Source organism: Neofelis nebulosa, chromosome 13 (genome assembly GCF_028018385.1).
Source record: "Neofelis nebulosa isolate mNeoNeb1 chromosome 13, mNeoNeb1.pri, whole genome shotgun sequence".
NCBI classification, from domain to species: domain Eukaryota; kingdom Metazoa; phylum Chordata; class Mammalia; order Carnivora; family Felidae; genus Neofelis; species Neofelis nebulosa.
Genome location: NC_080794.1, coordinates 5,588,697 through 5,604,504, shown reverse-complemented (window position 1 = coordinate 5,604,504; position 15,808 = coordinate 5,588,697). Strand labels below are relative to the sequence as shown.

At 53.4% G+C, this 15,808-nt stretch overlaps 1 protein-coding gene and 1 long non-coding RNA gene across 20 annotated transcripts in view; one reads left to right on the top strand and one right to left on the bottom strand.

Annotated features, from left to right (window-relative positions):
- Window positions 1–15,808, top strand: part of LOC131492546 (uncharacterized) — a 74,452-nt gene that overhangs the window by 46,268 nt on the left and 12,376 nt on the right. For 8 of the 19 annotated variants that reach the window (XR_009252111.1, XR_009252110.1, XR_009252108.1 and 5 more), the window contains 4 exons: window positions 283–1,198; window positions 1,436–3,416; window positions 3,616–3,723; window positions 14,892–15,017. Coding sequence is in view for 2 of the 19 variants with exons in the window: in XM_058696188.1 (XP_058552171.1) it covers window positions 283–373; window positions 3,616–3,723; window positions 14,892–15,017 (325 nt within the window). In the remaining 17 variants the exon portion in view is untranslated. The other 11 variants (XR_009252118.1, XR_009252121.1, XR_009252117.1 and 8 more) reach the window with 8 other exon arrangements.
- On the bottom strand, window positions 4,089–11,575 carry LOC131492549 (uncharacterized). Its single transcript, XR_009252124.1, has 2 exons — window positions 8,125–11,575; window positions 4,089–7,550 (listed from the first exon to the last, which is right to left on the bottom strand). It is a non-coding gene; the product is annotated as an uncharacterized LOC131492549 (long non-coding RNA).

Below are 15,808 nucleotides of genomic sequence, written 5' to 3'. Positions count from 1 at the left end.
CTGTATTCCTCATAGGATAGAAAATTCTAGAGCTGCAATGTCCAATACAGTAGGCAGTAGCTACTGTGGCTGTGGGCCCTCGAAACGTGGCTCATCGAGATGTGTTACAAGTATAAAACACATACCAGATTTCAAAGATTTGGTATGGAAAAAAAAAAGAATATAAAATACCTCACTGATGATTTCTGTATGGATTATACTGAAATGATTGCATTTTAGATATATTGAGGGTATAGAGCAATTGATGTTCTTTCTTTTTACTTTTTTAAATATGGCTCCTAGGAAAATCTAAGCGGCCTCTGCGGTTCACATTATATTTACATCGGAGAGCGCCAGTGTCTAGGGGAGTGTATTTGCGAATTCTGGATAAAAGGTAAGCGGCTTGTTAAAATTCTCCTCAGCCTCAGAAAATGCTTTCGTGCCACTAACACCGGCCCCGAAAGGAAGCAAAGTTGGGAGGCTCAGTCGCGGCGTGGGCCCGTGCAGTCCTCCTGGCCCCCCGCGGGCCGCGCTGGGGGCTCCGTCACGCTCGTGCCCTTAAACTGCGCCATCATTTCTTTTCTTGAGCAAAGTGCTTCGTCATTCCTCTCTGGGAGGCAGGTAGGTGATGAAACCACGGCACAGAGAAATGACCTGATCTCTCCAAGGTCGTTATGGAAGGCCATGGCCAAACCCCGCAGAGCAGTCTACTGCAGAGTTTACCCCCCGAAATGCTTTTCTGGTGGGTGATCTTAACTGCAGGAGAGCAGGTTCAATGCCCGGGCTTACGGGGGTGGGGGAAGGGATCACAATGTCTGCGAGTGCCTGACCCCACCCGTCCCGCGTAGTATTCACCGCTCCCTGGGCTCAATAACTTCCATTCTCCTAACGGAGATGGAAAGTGCCGTCGTATCCCTCTTTGATGATTTAAAAGTGTTGTGCGTCTTTTCCTCTTTCCTCTTTCTATCCAGCCCTCTCCCTTCCCCTTGCCGCTTTTCACGTTTCCATAGCAACCACCTCTCTTGTATCCGTGACTGTGAAGAGAAATCTTGCAGATGTTAGTAGAGATCCAACACCTTCCAGCAGCTATTTTGATTCACAGTCTCCTTATCTCTCGGCGCTGATTTTCTTGTCCTTTCTTCTCCCTACAGCTGCTCGCTTCCCCCCCAAGTACCTGCAAGCCCTTTAGCGTGGCTCCCTCTGTCCTCCACGAGCCTGGGTGAGCTCGGGGCAGGCCGGCATCTCTGGGGCTCATCAGAAACCTTAATTCTTCAGGTGGCTCTGACACAGCATGCTAGACGCGGAAGCTCCAGGGGGTGGCATCAAAGGCCGGAGGGCAGTGGGGTAGGATCTCCAGACGCCCTTAGGCGAGCCCCCTTACCTGAAGGCCCGCAGAACACAGGGAGGGCCTTCCTCGGCCATCCTTCCCGCCTACCACATCCCGCTCTTTTTCCAGCTCCCGCTCGCCTCCACCCCAGCCTCGTGGAAAGCTCGGGACCACACCCGTGCCTTTGAATGTCTTCATTCTGTGCATTTCCCGCAGAGGGATCAGCCACCTTTCCTTGCTGGTTCAGAGGACAGGGCAGACATGGGAACACGCACACGCACACGCTCTCGTCAGGGCTTTGAAGACCCACGACACCTGAATCCCCCACCTCCCCTCTCAGGGCCAGGCTCAGCTGGCCATCTGGAAAGGCCATCAGAATGGGGCTTTATCGTTCCCCTCCCGAAACTGTTTGAAGAGTTCATAGCCTACAATCCCTCCTTGGAACCGGGCATTATTCTCTTGATTACACAAGCCTGACAGCCTGATCATAATAAACATGTAACTGAAGAGAACCTATTCCTTTCCAGCGGCATTATTTATTCACCTAAAGCAAAGGCTGAGCTATATTTAGCATATGATGTCAGTGGGTTGTTTGGATTCTTGGAAATTGGCAGGAAGCCACCTCTCACATGATATATGAAATCACTGATAAATGCTTCTTTTCACCAAAAGAAAAACAGCTTAATAAATGCGGTCCTTTTCTGCTTTCATCTTCTCCCTCCCTCCCTCCCTCTCCTCCACCGTCCTCCCTCCCCGCCGGCCCCTCCCCCTCCACCTCCTCCCGCCCCTTCCACGTCTGGGATTTGTCTTTCTGTGGCACAGCTCAGCAGAGCCTGTGAAGTGGAAATGAGTTGCTCAGTATCACAGATCAAAATGAGGCTGTTGGGATGCTCGGGATGGTTTTTTTCCTCTCCTAGAGCCTGGAAGGCGGCCAAAGCGCGAGTGAATCAGACACACACGCACAAAAAGGCAAATCTATACAGCAGTGGCTTTATGGGGCCCAGTATTTATGGTGCAGCACTCGCTCTGGGTTGCTATTTTGCAGGCGAAGATGGGAAATAGATAGTGATTCAGGATTGCCATTAAGTGTGGAAACAGCCCCTGTACAGATTGTGTGTAATAAACCAAGTACGGAGAGAAGCCGTAAGAAGCCCAGGATTTGCCACACTGGATCAGCCTTGAGGCCCATCAAGTTCAAGCTCCTGATTTGTGTGCTGGCTAATACCTGGTGCTTGGAACAAATCTTGCTGCCTTCCCTCTGTCTTCCCCGCCATGCGCTTGGTCCATTATACAAGGCTGTCGGAGGGCTTGGGCGGGCCTGTGTGTTTGGAGTTAAATTAATTCTTGCCCTCCTGTGGAGATCAGTTTATATGGCCCGAAGCGGAAGATTTAATTGCCCTTCTCTTAGCTCCTGTAAAAAGCAGCGTCATTACTGATCTCGTGGATTCACCCAGGCCCTTTCATAATCAGCTGTCGCGTTTAACTCAGTGACCCCCAGCAGGGGCCTGGTGGGTAGTTTTCCTGGCCATGGGGAATGGGGAAGGCATGGCCCCCAATGGCGGTGGTTCATTTACGTTTGTCCTCAGTGCCGTCCCGCGGCCCCCCGGTCCTGGCATCGGAAGACATCCTGAAGACCAGAGATGCACTTGTTTTCACCCCTTATTATTTGGGGTGTCTTCATCAGGTGCCTTCCAACATCCGCTCTGTCAAACAGTCCTGCCTGTAACCGCGGGCGTGAGAGTTTCAAAGATGCCACCGTGACACTGGCTGCTGCTGGCCTTTCTTCCGCACCCGCCCCTGGGCTGAGCCGGCTCCCACAACTCTTCAATCTTCAGCCTCAGTCGGAGAGGAGAACCGAAAGGGAGGAGGAGGAGGAAGTGAGAGCAAACCAAAGCTGTGTTCCTCCTGTACCTGCCTCGGTTCTTAGTGGGGTGCGGGATAGATGGATGGGGACAATAGACAGATTAACCGGGACAGAGGGGGGATGCACCCTGGCATCAATTACTCAGCGAGAAATCCCACCAAATGAACTCTGGTTGCAGGTCAAAGCTGTTCTCCGATTCCACGGTCAAATTAGCCCTCGCTTGGGACTCCATAATAGGGACTGCAGGTGAGTGGGGAGTCTTTGTTTCAGCTGGGATTATTTGTTTCCTTCTCAAAATGAGGGGTGTTGGACCCTGATGACCCGTTAGCTCCCTTCCAGGCTCTGAAATTCTCAGGTTCTGTAATTGTATGATTCTGTGACTTTATGAGTCACCCAGGGGGATTTAACTCTTTCCTGGGAGGTCACCGCCCTCCTCTCCCCGCAGGTGAGGTGAATGAGCTCTCAGACACAGATGCTTCAGGAACACGCCCTGAGGAACAGAGACAGGAACAGGAACAGGGCGCCGAGGCTGCTGTGGGTCCTGAGCGAGCAGGTAAATACGCTTCCTCTGGACGCACATTTGCTCTCACTTGGGGACATGGCTCACTCAGGCTCTCTGGAGGGCCAGATCATGTTTATATGAGGATGATGATTGCTGTTTTCTGCAAGGAACGATTCTTTTGGCCCAGGCTGCTTGGGAAGCGGACTGCCTCTCTGTCAGCCCTCGATCTCACATAGTGTGGTACCGTGGCATCTAGCAGGGCATCACGTGACGGAGCCAAATAACCTACTTGCCCATCCCTGGAGGCTGGCCCACGGTTCCCCTAGGGCTGGGCTGCAGTCACTGTCTGTTTTATCACATGACCTCGGGTGAGGTGTGGAAAGACCAGATGCAGGTGAAGACAGAGAGAGACTGAGAAATTTTAAAGACTTTATTATAGTCACGGTTCCCTTGAGAGAGCACGGGACACCATGCAGGATCTCCTGGGTAAGCACCGGGGGCGGTCAGGGAGCAGAAGGAGGGGGCATGTGTGGTTTCCATGGGAGGGAACAGGCGAGGCAGGACAAAGTCATGCTTAGGATCGGCTAGTGTTTGAAACTGGCCTCCCTGTGAAATCTGTGTTCACTGGGACTGTTAGAGTTTATAGTTTAAAGCTATCTGAGGACTCCAAATGTTTATGGGTATATTAGGGTTCTTCAAAGAAACAGAACCAACAGTGTGTGTGTGTGTGTGTGTGTGTGTGTGTGTGTGAGAGAGAGAGAGAGAGAGAGAGAGAGAGAGAAAGATTTTAGGTAATTAGCACAATTATGGTGATTATGGAGGCTGGCAAGTCCAAAGTCTGCTGAGTAGGCTGGCTGGCTAGAGACCCAGGGAAGAGTCAATGCCACAGTTCAAGTCCAGAGACAGTCTGCTGGCAAAATTACCTCTTGCATGGGGATGGGTGTGTGTGTGGGGTGGGGGTGGGGGTGGGGTCAGTCTTTTGTTCAATTCTGGCCTTCAACTGATTGGATGAGGCCCACCCACATTATAGAGGACATTGGATCAGAGTCCAATGATTTAAATGTTAATTTCATCCAGATACACCCTCACAGACACGTCCAGAATAATGTTTGACTACATGTCTGGGAACCGTGGCTCAGCCAAGTGGACCCTCAGACTCGAACTTCGCATTGGGAGAGTCACAGTTTTGCCTACGGGTCGCTAATAGACCTCCCCCCCCCCAACCCCAGGTGGCTGTCAAAGCATGCGCTTTACAGAAATTACAAGTTTGGTTACTAGACGGTCATTGTCTCCATTAAGGGGTAGCTCTCACGTGGCAGGATCTCCAAGGTCTCCTCACCTCTCAATGCCTTCGCACAGGCAACTCACAGCTACCCCAGGAAAACGCATGGCTTGCAAAGCACATTCCCTCCCATTATCTCCTTGCATCTCAAGACAGCCAGTGAGGGCAGCAGTCCTGCCCTCCTCTCAGGAACCAGAGAATGTGAGCGGAGAGGTAAGACACCTTGACCCACTCAGGTCACACAACTTGCAAGTGGAGAAAGCCAGATTTGACACTCATCTTCCAATTCCAAGTGACGGGGGCTGGCTTTTCAGGAGCCATCGTCACGTGCCGGGCATCCCCCTCGATGCTCACACGCGTCCATTTGCCCGACTTTCTGAACAACCCCGTGGGGGTTGCTTCACCCTTTATGCGCGGGGAAGCTGAGGCCTTCCCACCGCGTCGCATGGCGGGGCAGGGGTGGGGGCTGGGTGTGAGGCCAGGCTGGAGTCCACGATCTTCGCCACCTCCCCCACGTCCAGGGCTGACGCCACCCTCTCCACCTGACACACTGCTGCTGCCCGGTCACACCCCACACCCATCGCAGGAGACCAGGAATAATCGCCCGGTCCGGCCGTGTCACTAAAGGCCATGAGAAGGTTGCATGACGTTTTCGAAACCCCACAAGGTGGAGTGAGGTCCCGAGATGAGGCCGGGGCTCCGGAAAGCAAGTGTCACTTCCCCCAACCTCACAGCTGGGGGTTGGTCCCAGGTGCCCCAGCTTATCGGGAGGGCCCCAGGGCCTTGCTTCCCTCCGAAGCGTTCGTTTGGTCTCACGTCTTTTGCCGTGTCCCCACGTGACCTGCTGGGCCCTGACTGCCGTCGCCATGATAGGCCAAATGTGGGAGACACATTCATACGATAAACCTTTACCAAGTGCCAGGCACTGCGCCGAGAGCCAAAGCTGAGAGATGACGAAGGGGGCAGATCGGTCAAGCAGACAGCATCAACTGGGTGGCAGGGCCACCAGGCCACCTGTCCTGTCAGGCCTCCGGAAAGTACTCCGGACCCACAGGCGGAGGCCTCACCAGCTCTGCCCAAGGGATGCTGGCCGCCCTGCGGGAAGGGGCGGGTTGACCTGGAGCCGAAACGCCAAGTCCATGGATGGAAGAATGAGGGAAGGGCAGCCAGGCCAAGGGATCAGCCTGTGCAAAGGCACAGAGGCGCCAAGAGCATTCGGTTGCACATAGCTGGAGTCTACAGCATGTGAGGCATGGCCAAGAAGGCCCAAAAGTCCGGCTGGATAGACCGTCAATAGCCTGATGTCCCGCCGAGAACAAGCTTGATTCGTTCGCTGAGAAATACGCTGGCTGATCCTGGAGCAAACCCTCCAGTACCGCTGAATCTTTGTCAGCGGTGTGTGAAGGTCTCCGATAGACTCCGGGTGGTTATTGAGTCTTGGTTTGTGCTCAGCCCTAGGAAGGAGCTTCGGGGCATGCAGAGAGGGTTAGGTATGGGTTCCTGACCTCAGAGAGCTTACAATCCAGTTGAGGAGCAAGATTAAGGACGTGAACCATTTCGAAGCCATCCCAGGAAAAATCAGCAGGTATCAGGCAGTGTGGCCTCTTGAGTAAGTGTGGCGAGAGGTGGCGAAGGACGGGACGGTTTATGACGCGGGAGAAGTCACCGCTTCCTGCTGCTGACCCGGGAACGACCACGTCCCCTGACCTCCCCACGAGCCCCTGTCCTTGTCCCCGGCGGATGCTTCACGCACAGCCTCGCCAGCTGTCATTGGCCTGGATGCCACTTTCCCCTTCCCTCCCGTACCTCCCAGCTCACGCCTGTCGGCGCTGAGCACGCTTGTCTCGGACCCTCCTACGTTTGCGGTTTGCCTGCAGCCACCCAACTCCTCCGCGGAACGTGGGCCTGGGGGAGAAAGACGTTCTAATGGATTCTTGAATGATGGAGGTGTCCGATATGAGGCTCCGCGTCCTAGGCGGCTCTCTCTTTCTGCCAGAACCCATTTCTTATGGGCTCCTCTGAAGGCACTCGTTTGTGGCTGGCGGAGAGCTCCTTGGCGCGCCCGCCCGTGTGTCTCAGGGCTGTTGCTTCAGAGCCAGGCAGTCGTCTCGGTGCGGGCCCGCGGCAAACGCGTCACCTGCACGCGTGGCCCGTCTTCTCCCCTGCAGCGCGAAGCGGGGATGATTGAAACGCGACGTTTTCAACCCCAAAGCAAATTATGGCGAGGAATCAGTGTGAAATTACTCTCTTCTGCCCAGAGTTCCTTTTTCAAAGTCAGGCAGCAGCACCCGGGATGAAAGTTGGCCTGTCAGACAAGCCCATTCAAGCTTGCAATTCCTCTGTCATTTGCCCGACAGGCTTGTGATAAAGAGCAAGGATAAAAAAAAAAAAAAAAAAAAAAATCTGCCAAAAATAGTGCCACCGAGAACCCTACACCAGGGCAGGCTCAGGAGCCAAGGCCGCCCTGGCGCAGGCCTCTCAGATAGGATGGCGGCGGCGTGGACTTGTTCTGACAGCGATGTCGTGTGACCTCGGATTTCGGCACCGGAGCCGTGGAGAGGAAGCGGGGCACGAAGCCGCATCTGTGAATCAATCCCTGAAGAAAGGAAAGGGAGAACAAAGTTTACATTGAAAATCTTGACTTTCCAAACAGCATGTCGAGACAGCCCCGCAGCGGACAGGTTTGCTGCAGGCCTGGGATGCGCCCTGGGCTGCTGCAGGCCCGGAGATTCATCTAGAAAGAATACAAGGAGGCTCGTTCTCCCTGGTGCCCAGGGCACTCCCCTTTGCGCTCTTTCGGGGGACTTCGATTCCACTGGTTGGGGGGGGGTGCCTTGGGAGCCCGAAAGAGGGCGCGTCCCCTCTATGGCCGGGAGCGCGATGGGCCCAGGAGAACATGGAGGAAGATCTGTCACCTGCGAAACTGTCAAAGAGGCCACTGTAACCTGGTGGCAAATGCTCCAGATTACAGGGGACGGGCAGATCCTGTTCCAGCCCTGTTGCCAGCTCTCAGGGGGAGGTGGCAGGGCTTCCAGGGCTTGACGCCTGCTCCCAAGGCCGAGGCCGAGGCCTCCAGCCGCCCCCACCTGCCAGGTGACAGTGAGGCTTCTCCCTTCGAAGCTAAAAGGTCACGCCTGTACCCAGATTCGGATTTTGCTGATTTATCTCACCTCCTGGGGCTGCGTGCTTCCTCTGATGGCCCCTCACCTCCCCGAGGTGAGGCATCGTTTGCTCCAGTTTATAGATGGGACCATTGAGTCTCAGAAAGGTTAGCTACTGTGGCCCAGTTCACACTGCTAGGAAGTGGTTGATCCCAGAGTCAAATCCAGGTCTTTGGGATTGAAGTCCAGTGACTTCCACACAAGGAATTCTCCCAGCCTGCCTCAGAGGCGGCGGCCCATGTGCAAATGGGGAGGGTCACGTGGTCCCTCTGGGTGGTGATTTCACCGTCGTGGGATTGAGCTTCATGTTGGGGTCTATGCTGAGTGTGAAGCCTGCTTGGGATTCTCTCTCTTTCTCTCTGCCCCTCTCCTGCTCTCTCTCTCTCTCTCTCTCAAATAAATAAAAATAAATAAAGGCCAAAAGAGCTGTGACGATTCTAATATGGTAGCCATTTTGCAGCCAAGTCCTTACAGGGGCCACAGCTTCAGAACAGTTCGATAGGCCCCACCGTCTGTGATAGTCAATGTCACCGCTGCCACCACGGTCCTCGTTACCACCAGATTTTACACGTGCACGGTGCTTCTGATCGCTGGCTACCCGGAGAGTTCACCCGGGCCGGGCTGTGCCCACTTCTGCCGACTGTCTTCTGTGTCACTCACAGCCTCCTGCAGGCAGAGACTTCCCTGGGGAGGTTTCCCCGGGGGACCCTTTTCTTTGGCATCCTTGAACAGCTGTCACCCTGTCCCAGTTGTTTTTCAAGAAAGGAGGTCCCCAGGGTTTCGCCAAGGCACGCTCAAACTTGACCCCACCATGTCGATTGATTCACTTCCACCCCCTCTGGGGGAAGGGGCGCCAAGCCCTGGGTGCCCGCGGCCAGATGCATCACCTGTTGTTTCCGACCCGAAATACGAGTTCGGCCATGCGGGGATCGCAGTGGTTCCCGAAAAGGGAACCTTCTCTAGCGGACCCCAGGACCTCTGGGCAGACCGGCTTCGCGCCCCAGGGTGGTCAGCAGAGCGGTGAGAGCAGGGCACGTAGGTAATGCGGTACAGAGGGTGGGTGAGGGAGGCCGTCATTCAGCACGCAATTCTGAACTGGGCATCTGCCAAGAGCTTCTCGGTCATTTCCGTTAGCCATGACTTCTAAACATCCTTGGGACGTGGGCAGGAACTGTTGCCTCCGTCTGGGAATAAGGAAATGGAGAGAGAAATGTCTCCAGGGACACATCCACAGGGTGAGAAGAGGTCAGAGCCCTTTGTAATGACCACTGTCTTTCAGCCCTGGCCCTGCGTGCATCCAGCAACTTCATGGGGGAGGGCGACCCTGGAGCGTGGCTTCCATCCAGGAATCGTCTGAAACATTAACTTGCCACAGGCCGGGTTGAGGTCTGGGTGACTGTCACACGGCACGTAAGGGGCAGGCTCAGAGGGGTAAGGGATCGGCAGTAAATCACAGAGTGACTGGCACCTTCTCAGCACGGAAAAAGGAGGCTCTTACTCCCCAGCCACGCCTAGGGCCAGCTCTGAAGCAAGATATATTTTTAAACACAAGCCTCGTAGAGAAAATGTTCCCTAGCATGTCCCCATAGCCTACTAATGGGGCAACTGTTGGCAACCAATGCCATCAGCCCGTGCTAAGGGCTGTGTTCTCAATTTTTGGTTCTATTCTTGTCCCCTGGCATACGATAGGGCTTGTGTCCCAGGAGACTGCAGGCCACTGACGAAAAAGAAGTTTCAGTAGGTTCTCGCCTGCTCTCAATTCCAAGGCTCTCTGATTTCGTTCAGACATCGGGCCTGTGCGCCTGTGCTCATTTACCGAGTTGGAAACTTCTTTTTTTCTTCCTCTTCTACTTCTTCTTCACATAGATGCCATGGAAACTGCCCGATGCTTCCCAGAGGCTGGGGTACCCCCCTGTTTTGCCTCGGGGCGGCAAAGGGCTGAAGTCTGAGAAGGTCGGCTGCCCCTCCGATGCCTGGGCAGGTAGCCACTGTGGTCCTCCCTGGTTTCCCAGCGGCTCTGAGTACTGAGAGAACCACCGCAGGTGACTGGCTTCCCTCCTTTGCAAATGCAAAGAATCATTCCAGGGTCAGTTTTGTTTCTTCTCGCTCTGATCAGGGTCTGTTGCTTAGCCGGAGAAAAGAAAGACACCTTCCAGTCCTCATTAGAGTGGCTCTGGTCTAGTTTATTCAGGGTATCCTGCTAAACCCTGCTGGTGTGTCCCTGTGTGTTATTAGTGTTGCTGTAGTCGGGTCGTTGTTTTAAGGAAGCCCGTTTCTGAGCGGGGCGGGAGGAGACGCCCTTTGTCTGCCTCTCGGCCCTGTGGTCCTGGCCCTCGCCAAGGGAACCGATCTCGCGCTGCTGTGTTTATTTGAGTTATGTAATATAAACAGCTCCAAGGAGATGAGCTCCTCCACGTTTGTGTTTAGACTCAGGCTTCACTTGTCCTCTGCAGAGCTCATCACTTGGGTGGTTTCCTCTCGCCTGCTCTGTTTTGCTGCCGGAGAACAAAACAGCCTGCCCTTGACCCTTCCCCAGGACCGGCCCTTTCCTCCCCTGACCCAGCAGTGAGAGCAAGGCGCTGCTGATGCGTGTCCTCAAAGGCTCTTCACAGGCCGAGGGCAGGGGCGGGGGGCCGTCCAAACAGAGCGGAGACCATTGGTGTAGGTACTGACTTTCTCTGTGGCTTCTTCACGGATACGGGGTTCCCCCATGCCAGGAGTATCCCTAGAATATTTAAAACCTAATTCCACTTAGCATATGGATTCACACTCAAGTTTTCAGCAACACCCCCGATGTGTAAAACGTGTGAGGACAGCCAGGAGGAAAGTTCAAAAGGTATTGTAGACGCCCGTTCCACATTATTTTACGGTACACATCCATTTAAATATTTTCAAAGCATTTCATTGCTCATTGGACCAAGTTCATGGCGTGTCCCCCCGATGACTCCACACTAAGGAAAACATCTTCTCGTTGAGTTTGTGCATCTTCTCTTTGAGTTTGGCTTGGCACCGTGGTCCTCAAGGCCCAGTTGGATTGTGATACGTTTTTAGGAACGGTTTTCTCGAAACAACTCTCCAAGGGTCGAGTCACTTAGTTCTTTATTTATACAGTTGTCTTAATGCAGATCACAGGTATTTTCGGAATCGTTACTGGCTCTCCAATTTCTTATGGCAAGATGCCATCTCTGTCTCTAATAACCCCTGATGCTCATGCTTGCCATTTACCGGGGTCACCAACCTCCTCGGGGTGCCAAGAGTGTTTGCTCTTGTCGTGTCTTCAGACCTGTGAGCTTGGGGAGGCAGGACTAGCAAAACAGAAGGCCTAGAGGTTTGAGCAACAGGGGATGTGGCAGCCACACTTTTCTTCCCACGGTGTTCCCAGAAAATTATGAGAGGAAGGAGGGAGGGAAGGAAGGAAGGAAGGAAGGAAGGAAGGAAGGAAGGAAGGAAGAGGGAAGGACGGAAGAAAAGGAGGAAGGAAGGGAGGAGGGAAGGAAGGAGACGGTGGGGAGAGGGTAGGGAGGAGGGAAGGAAGCAGGGGAGGAAGAAAGGGAGGAGGGAAGGGAGGAGGGAAAGAGGGGAGGAGGGAAGGAAGGAAGGAAGAGGGAAGGACGGAAGAAAAGGAGGAAGGAAGGGAGGAGGGAAGGAAGGAGATGGGGGGGAAGGAAGGGAGGAGGGAAGGGAGGAGGGAAAGAGGGGAGGAGGGAAGGAAGGAAGGAAGGAAGGGGGGAAGAAAGGAGAGAGGGAAGGAGAAAGAAGGAATTTATAGCAATGAGAGGAGGGGAAGATGGAATTGGAGCCTTGTGTGTTCAATACTCGGAGGTCTACCAGCTGAAGCCCAGCCAGGACCTGTGACAAAGCCACGCAGCGTCCCCGTGTGCCTTCAAGCCCTTCAGGACTTCCGTGCATCGTTCCGGCAGTGGCTGCAGCAGCTTCCAACTCTTGCATCCCGTCTAATTTGTGAAGTCCCAGCTCTTACCCTCCCGTCTCCCTCTACATTCCTCTCCTTCAAGGTCAAATCCCAGCGCACCTCAACTTTGCCGTGTTTTCCGGGGCGGTGGCGAGAGCCCCTCCCCGGGGAAAAGGTGGGGGGGGGGGCCGGGGACGGCATTGCGAGCGGCGGGGCTGGAAGAAATCTGCTGGGGCCTTGACTTTCTCACACATGTTTCAGATGTGCAGGGTGTGATTGTAAACAGCGTCTTCTGCGCTGCCAAAGCTGGCCTCCCCGCCCGAGCCCTGTTCCCAACACCCCAGGGGTTCCAGTAATAGGGCGTAAAGCAAACAAAGAAAAACAGTAATCTGGTGTTCCAATTGCATTTTTCGTTTTTAGAAAATGGTAATGATAGGTTATTTGATTACCCTGGGTTTGGCTCTGCTCGCTCTGTATTAAGCACATCTGGTATTTGGTAACAATATAAGTAGCTGGAGATTTTTGGCTCTTGAAAATAAGCTTATCCAACGTTGCCATGCAGTTTGGAAACCCGTCAGAGAGGCCAGCCAAACTTGTGGAGATACAAGACTTTTTCTGTAGGCTGGGCAGCTGGCCAGGACGGCTAAAAAATGTGAATTGGCTAAGCACGGCTGCCACGCAAACACTTCTGGAAATTTCTGTGCTCGGGCCTGCCAAATGCATTATGCACAACATGAATTACAAGAGTTTCTAGCTCTCCCAGCAGTTGTGTTTTGAATTTAATTCTCCTGCGCGCTTTATGAAACATACACACACAACCAAAATGAGAAAAACACCGCAAAAATCCACTACCAGGTTTTTGTTTTTTTTTGTTTTTTTTTTTTTTGTCTCTTTCCATTTGCATTGCCAAGTGTGCAACTTTTCCTGAATTAGGAGAAATGGCCTCAAACTTTGGTTTCAATTACGTTAACTCTAACACGTGGGAGGGAAATGTGCTTCCTGGAAATTCTAGAAAGGAAGGATGTCTCGCATCATGGAGACAGCCTAATTTCTAAGTAGGAAAAACAATAAAGCGCAACCAAAGGGCTCAGAAGGAGAAAAACACATACAGCCTGCAGTGCTCACGGCCGGTGATTGGGACTGGGGCCTTGCCGAAGGGCTGTAGTCCGAACGGAGCTGTCAGCAGAATGTGTCTCTCCTGTGCCCGAGACGGCATCCTTGCACAAAGGTCCCTGGTTCGGCCCGGCCGGCCGGCCGAACTATCAAGCTCACGAGGAAATTTCGAGGTGGAGGACGGGCCCCGGAGGACACGCCACAGCCGGTCAAAGGGAAAGCGGGCAGGAGAGAAGCAGCCAAGCCTTCCAGACGGATCCTGGTTCTGCCCAGGCTTCCCTCGCCTTGCAGGGCTGAGAAACGTTTGCATCATCTATTTTGTGATTCCAAATTGAGACTTGCCTCTTTCTTGTGATTCAGATGAGCTGGATTGCTCAGACTCTCTGCCCAGGATTGTAAAAGGGCCTGGAGCTCTCTACTTCTATTCTGGAAATGACATTATTCATAGGATGCATATAATTCAATGCGAAATAATCACACCAGCACATGGAGAAGACAGGACGTCGTACGGCGAAATCCTTCCGATTCCTACCAAGTGTAATGCTTTCTTGATATACGGCCTTTCTCGCGAGAACTTAGATAATTGTGTCAATATTAGTAAGCTGAAACTCTGAAGAGTTCTAACTGAGGGCTAATGCTCCCACCTGCGTCGTCTGTCAAGCCAGTACGCTAGTCTGTGCCTCCGTTTCCCTTTTGTGTTTGCTTGGCCCTACCGTTCTCCCAGGGTGTGGGAAAGGTCTTGAGTTTGAGCATCAGGTCCTGGCTGGGACCCTTGTAACTCTGTGACCTCCTCCCGGTGGCAAGTCTCAGCATAGTGTCCTCACTTGTAAAACGGGGACAGTGGCATCCTTCCGCCCCGGCACGGTCACGAGGAACCCAATGTAGTAATGACAATGCACCTGTTTTGCGAACCGTAAAGCGGCATACAAACGTGGGTTGTTATTGGTACCTTTCAAGTCCTAATTATAGAACTTTGATCACTTAGATTCCTGTGAATGTGATAGAGAGCGTGTGAGGCAAAGCGGTCCATGCACGTGTGTAATGTGATCTGGGAATGTATTGGGACTGGGTGGCAAGGAGGGGAGACCGTTGCTTTCTGCATATGATGTAGGTTGACCTCTGTCAGTATGACTCTTAATTAAAGTATGTCACCTGCCTCCCCCTCCCTCTTTCTCTCCGCGCCCCCAGCCCCCCCTCTCCACCCCCGCCCCCCCGCTTCCTCCCTTCCTCTCTCTATTCCTTTTTTCACAAATCCATTGGCAGCAATCACGGTTAATGTGCCATTTGACTATGTCGACCTTGGATGGAAGGTGAGCTTGCCCGAGCTAATTAAATTTCCTTTCCCGTAGTGAACTGTATCCCAGAACTATCGTTCACACTAAGCAGTGAAACAGGTTTGGGCATGTGAAAAAAACAAAAAAAATAAAAAGCTGGGGCCCCAAGAAAGTACTCTTGGCCTCATTTCCATTTGGCCCACATTGTCCTGTTCTTGGCTTAAATTTGGATCCCAGGACACATTTTCTCAGTTTCCTTTTCTCATGTTCCTGGATCTTTGTTGTAGAATTGTAGGAAACACAGAGTCAGGGGAGTCAGCCAAAAAGGATTTCTCCCCTTCCCGGGAAGGTCTCGGGTCCTGTCTCAGACACTACAGTGTGGGCAGCCCCCTCTCCACACGATTATTGTTTTCTTCGCCGTGGCCAGAAGTGGGGGGCTTTGAATTCACCTTGGTCAAAGGGGCTTTTTCTGTTCTCAGTTTTAAGGAGCCCCCCCGCCCCCGACTCCCCGCGAACCACAGCGCCCACCAGTGAGCCAGCCTGGTCCCGCTTTGACCTCCGGGATCCGGGGCTTCTGAGGACAGATCTAGAGCTCGTGAACTGGGGTAAGTGTGGCTCAGCGGCAGCATGAACAAAAAGGAGACAGAAGGCCACTGTTGGGCACAGCAGAGGGAGAGAGTGGGGCCCGGGGGCGGGGTGACAGGGGCGGAGGAGGGCATGACTGGAAAGAAGGCCGGGCCGCCGCCACTGCCATCCCAGGCAAGGACGGTGACAATAGGCCAACAGCTCACACACGGCACAAGGGCTGCCTCTGCCGGCCCAGCACTCCCTGTTGAAACCAGCTGGCACTGGTGTTAGTGGGGTCACGGGACCAACGTGGAATTTTCTGGAATAAGAGGCAGATTGGGAAGCATTCCCCAGACATTGCAATATCCAACCAGCCCCTCCTGCCATTTACCTTTCAGGCTGACCGCTGTGAATAATAATCATGAATATTGACTGTGCGCCCTCCCTCTCCTGGCTCGCCACTGTGAATTATTTTAGTCTCACGGTCGCGCGGCACAGTTTTGCTATGAGGTAGGCACTGTCGTTATCCCTGGTTTTCAATGGGAAGAACCAAAGCTTGGGTGGTGGGTTAAGTGACCTGACCAAGTTTACGCAGCTCGTAGCAAATGCCGGGCTTCTCTTTGGCGTCCCGTTTATGGTTACCACACGGCCACCGCCCGAGGCTTTGGACAACTGACCTCTCACCCCCATCCTGTGTCGTTAATATTATTTTTGTATTTGATGGCAAAATGGGCTTCCCGTGGGAGGGGGTGCGCGCAGAAGTGCATATTCTCCGTTCCTTCTACCGGTGAGCTCCGTTGGTGCTACCCGGTTTCCTCGGTTTTGTCTT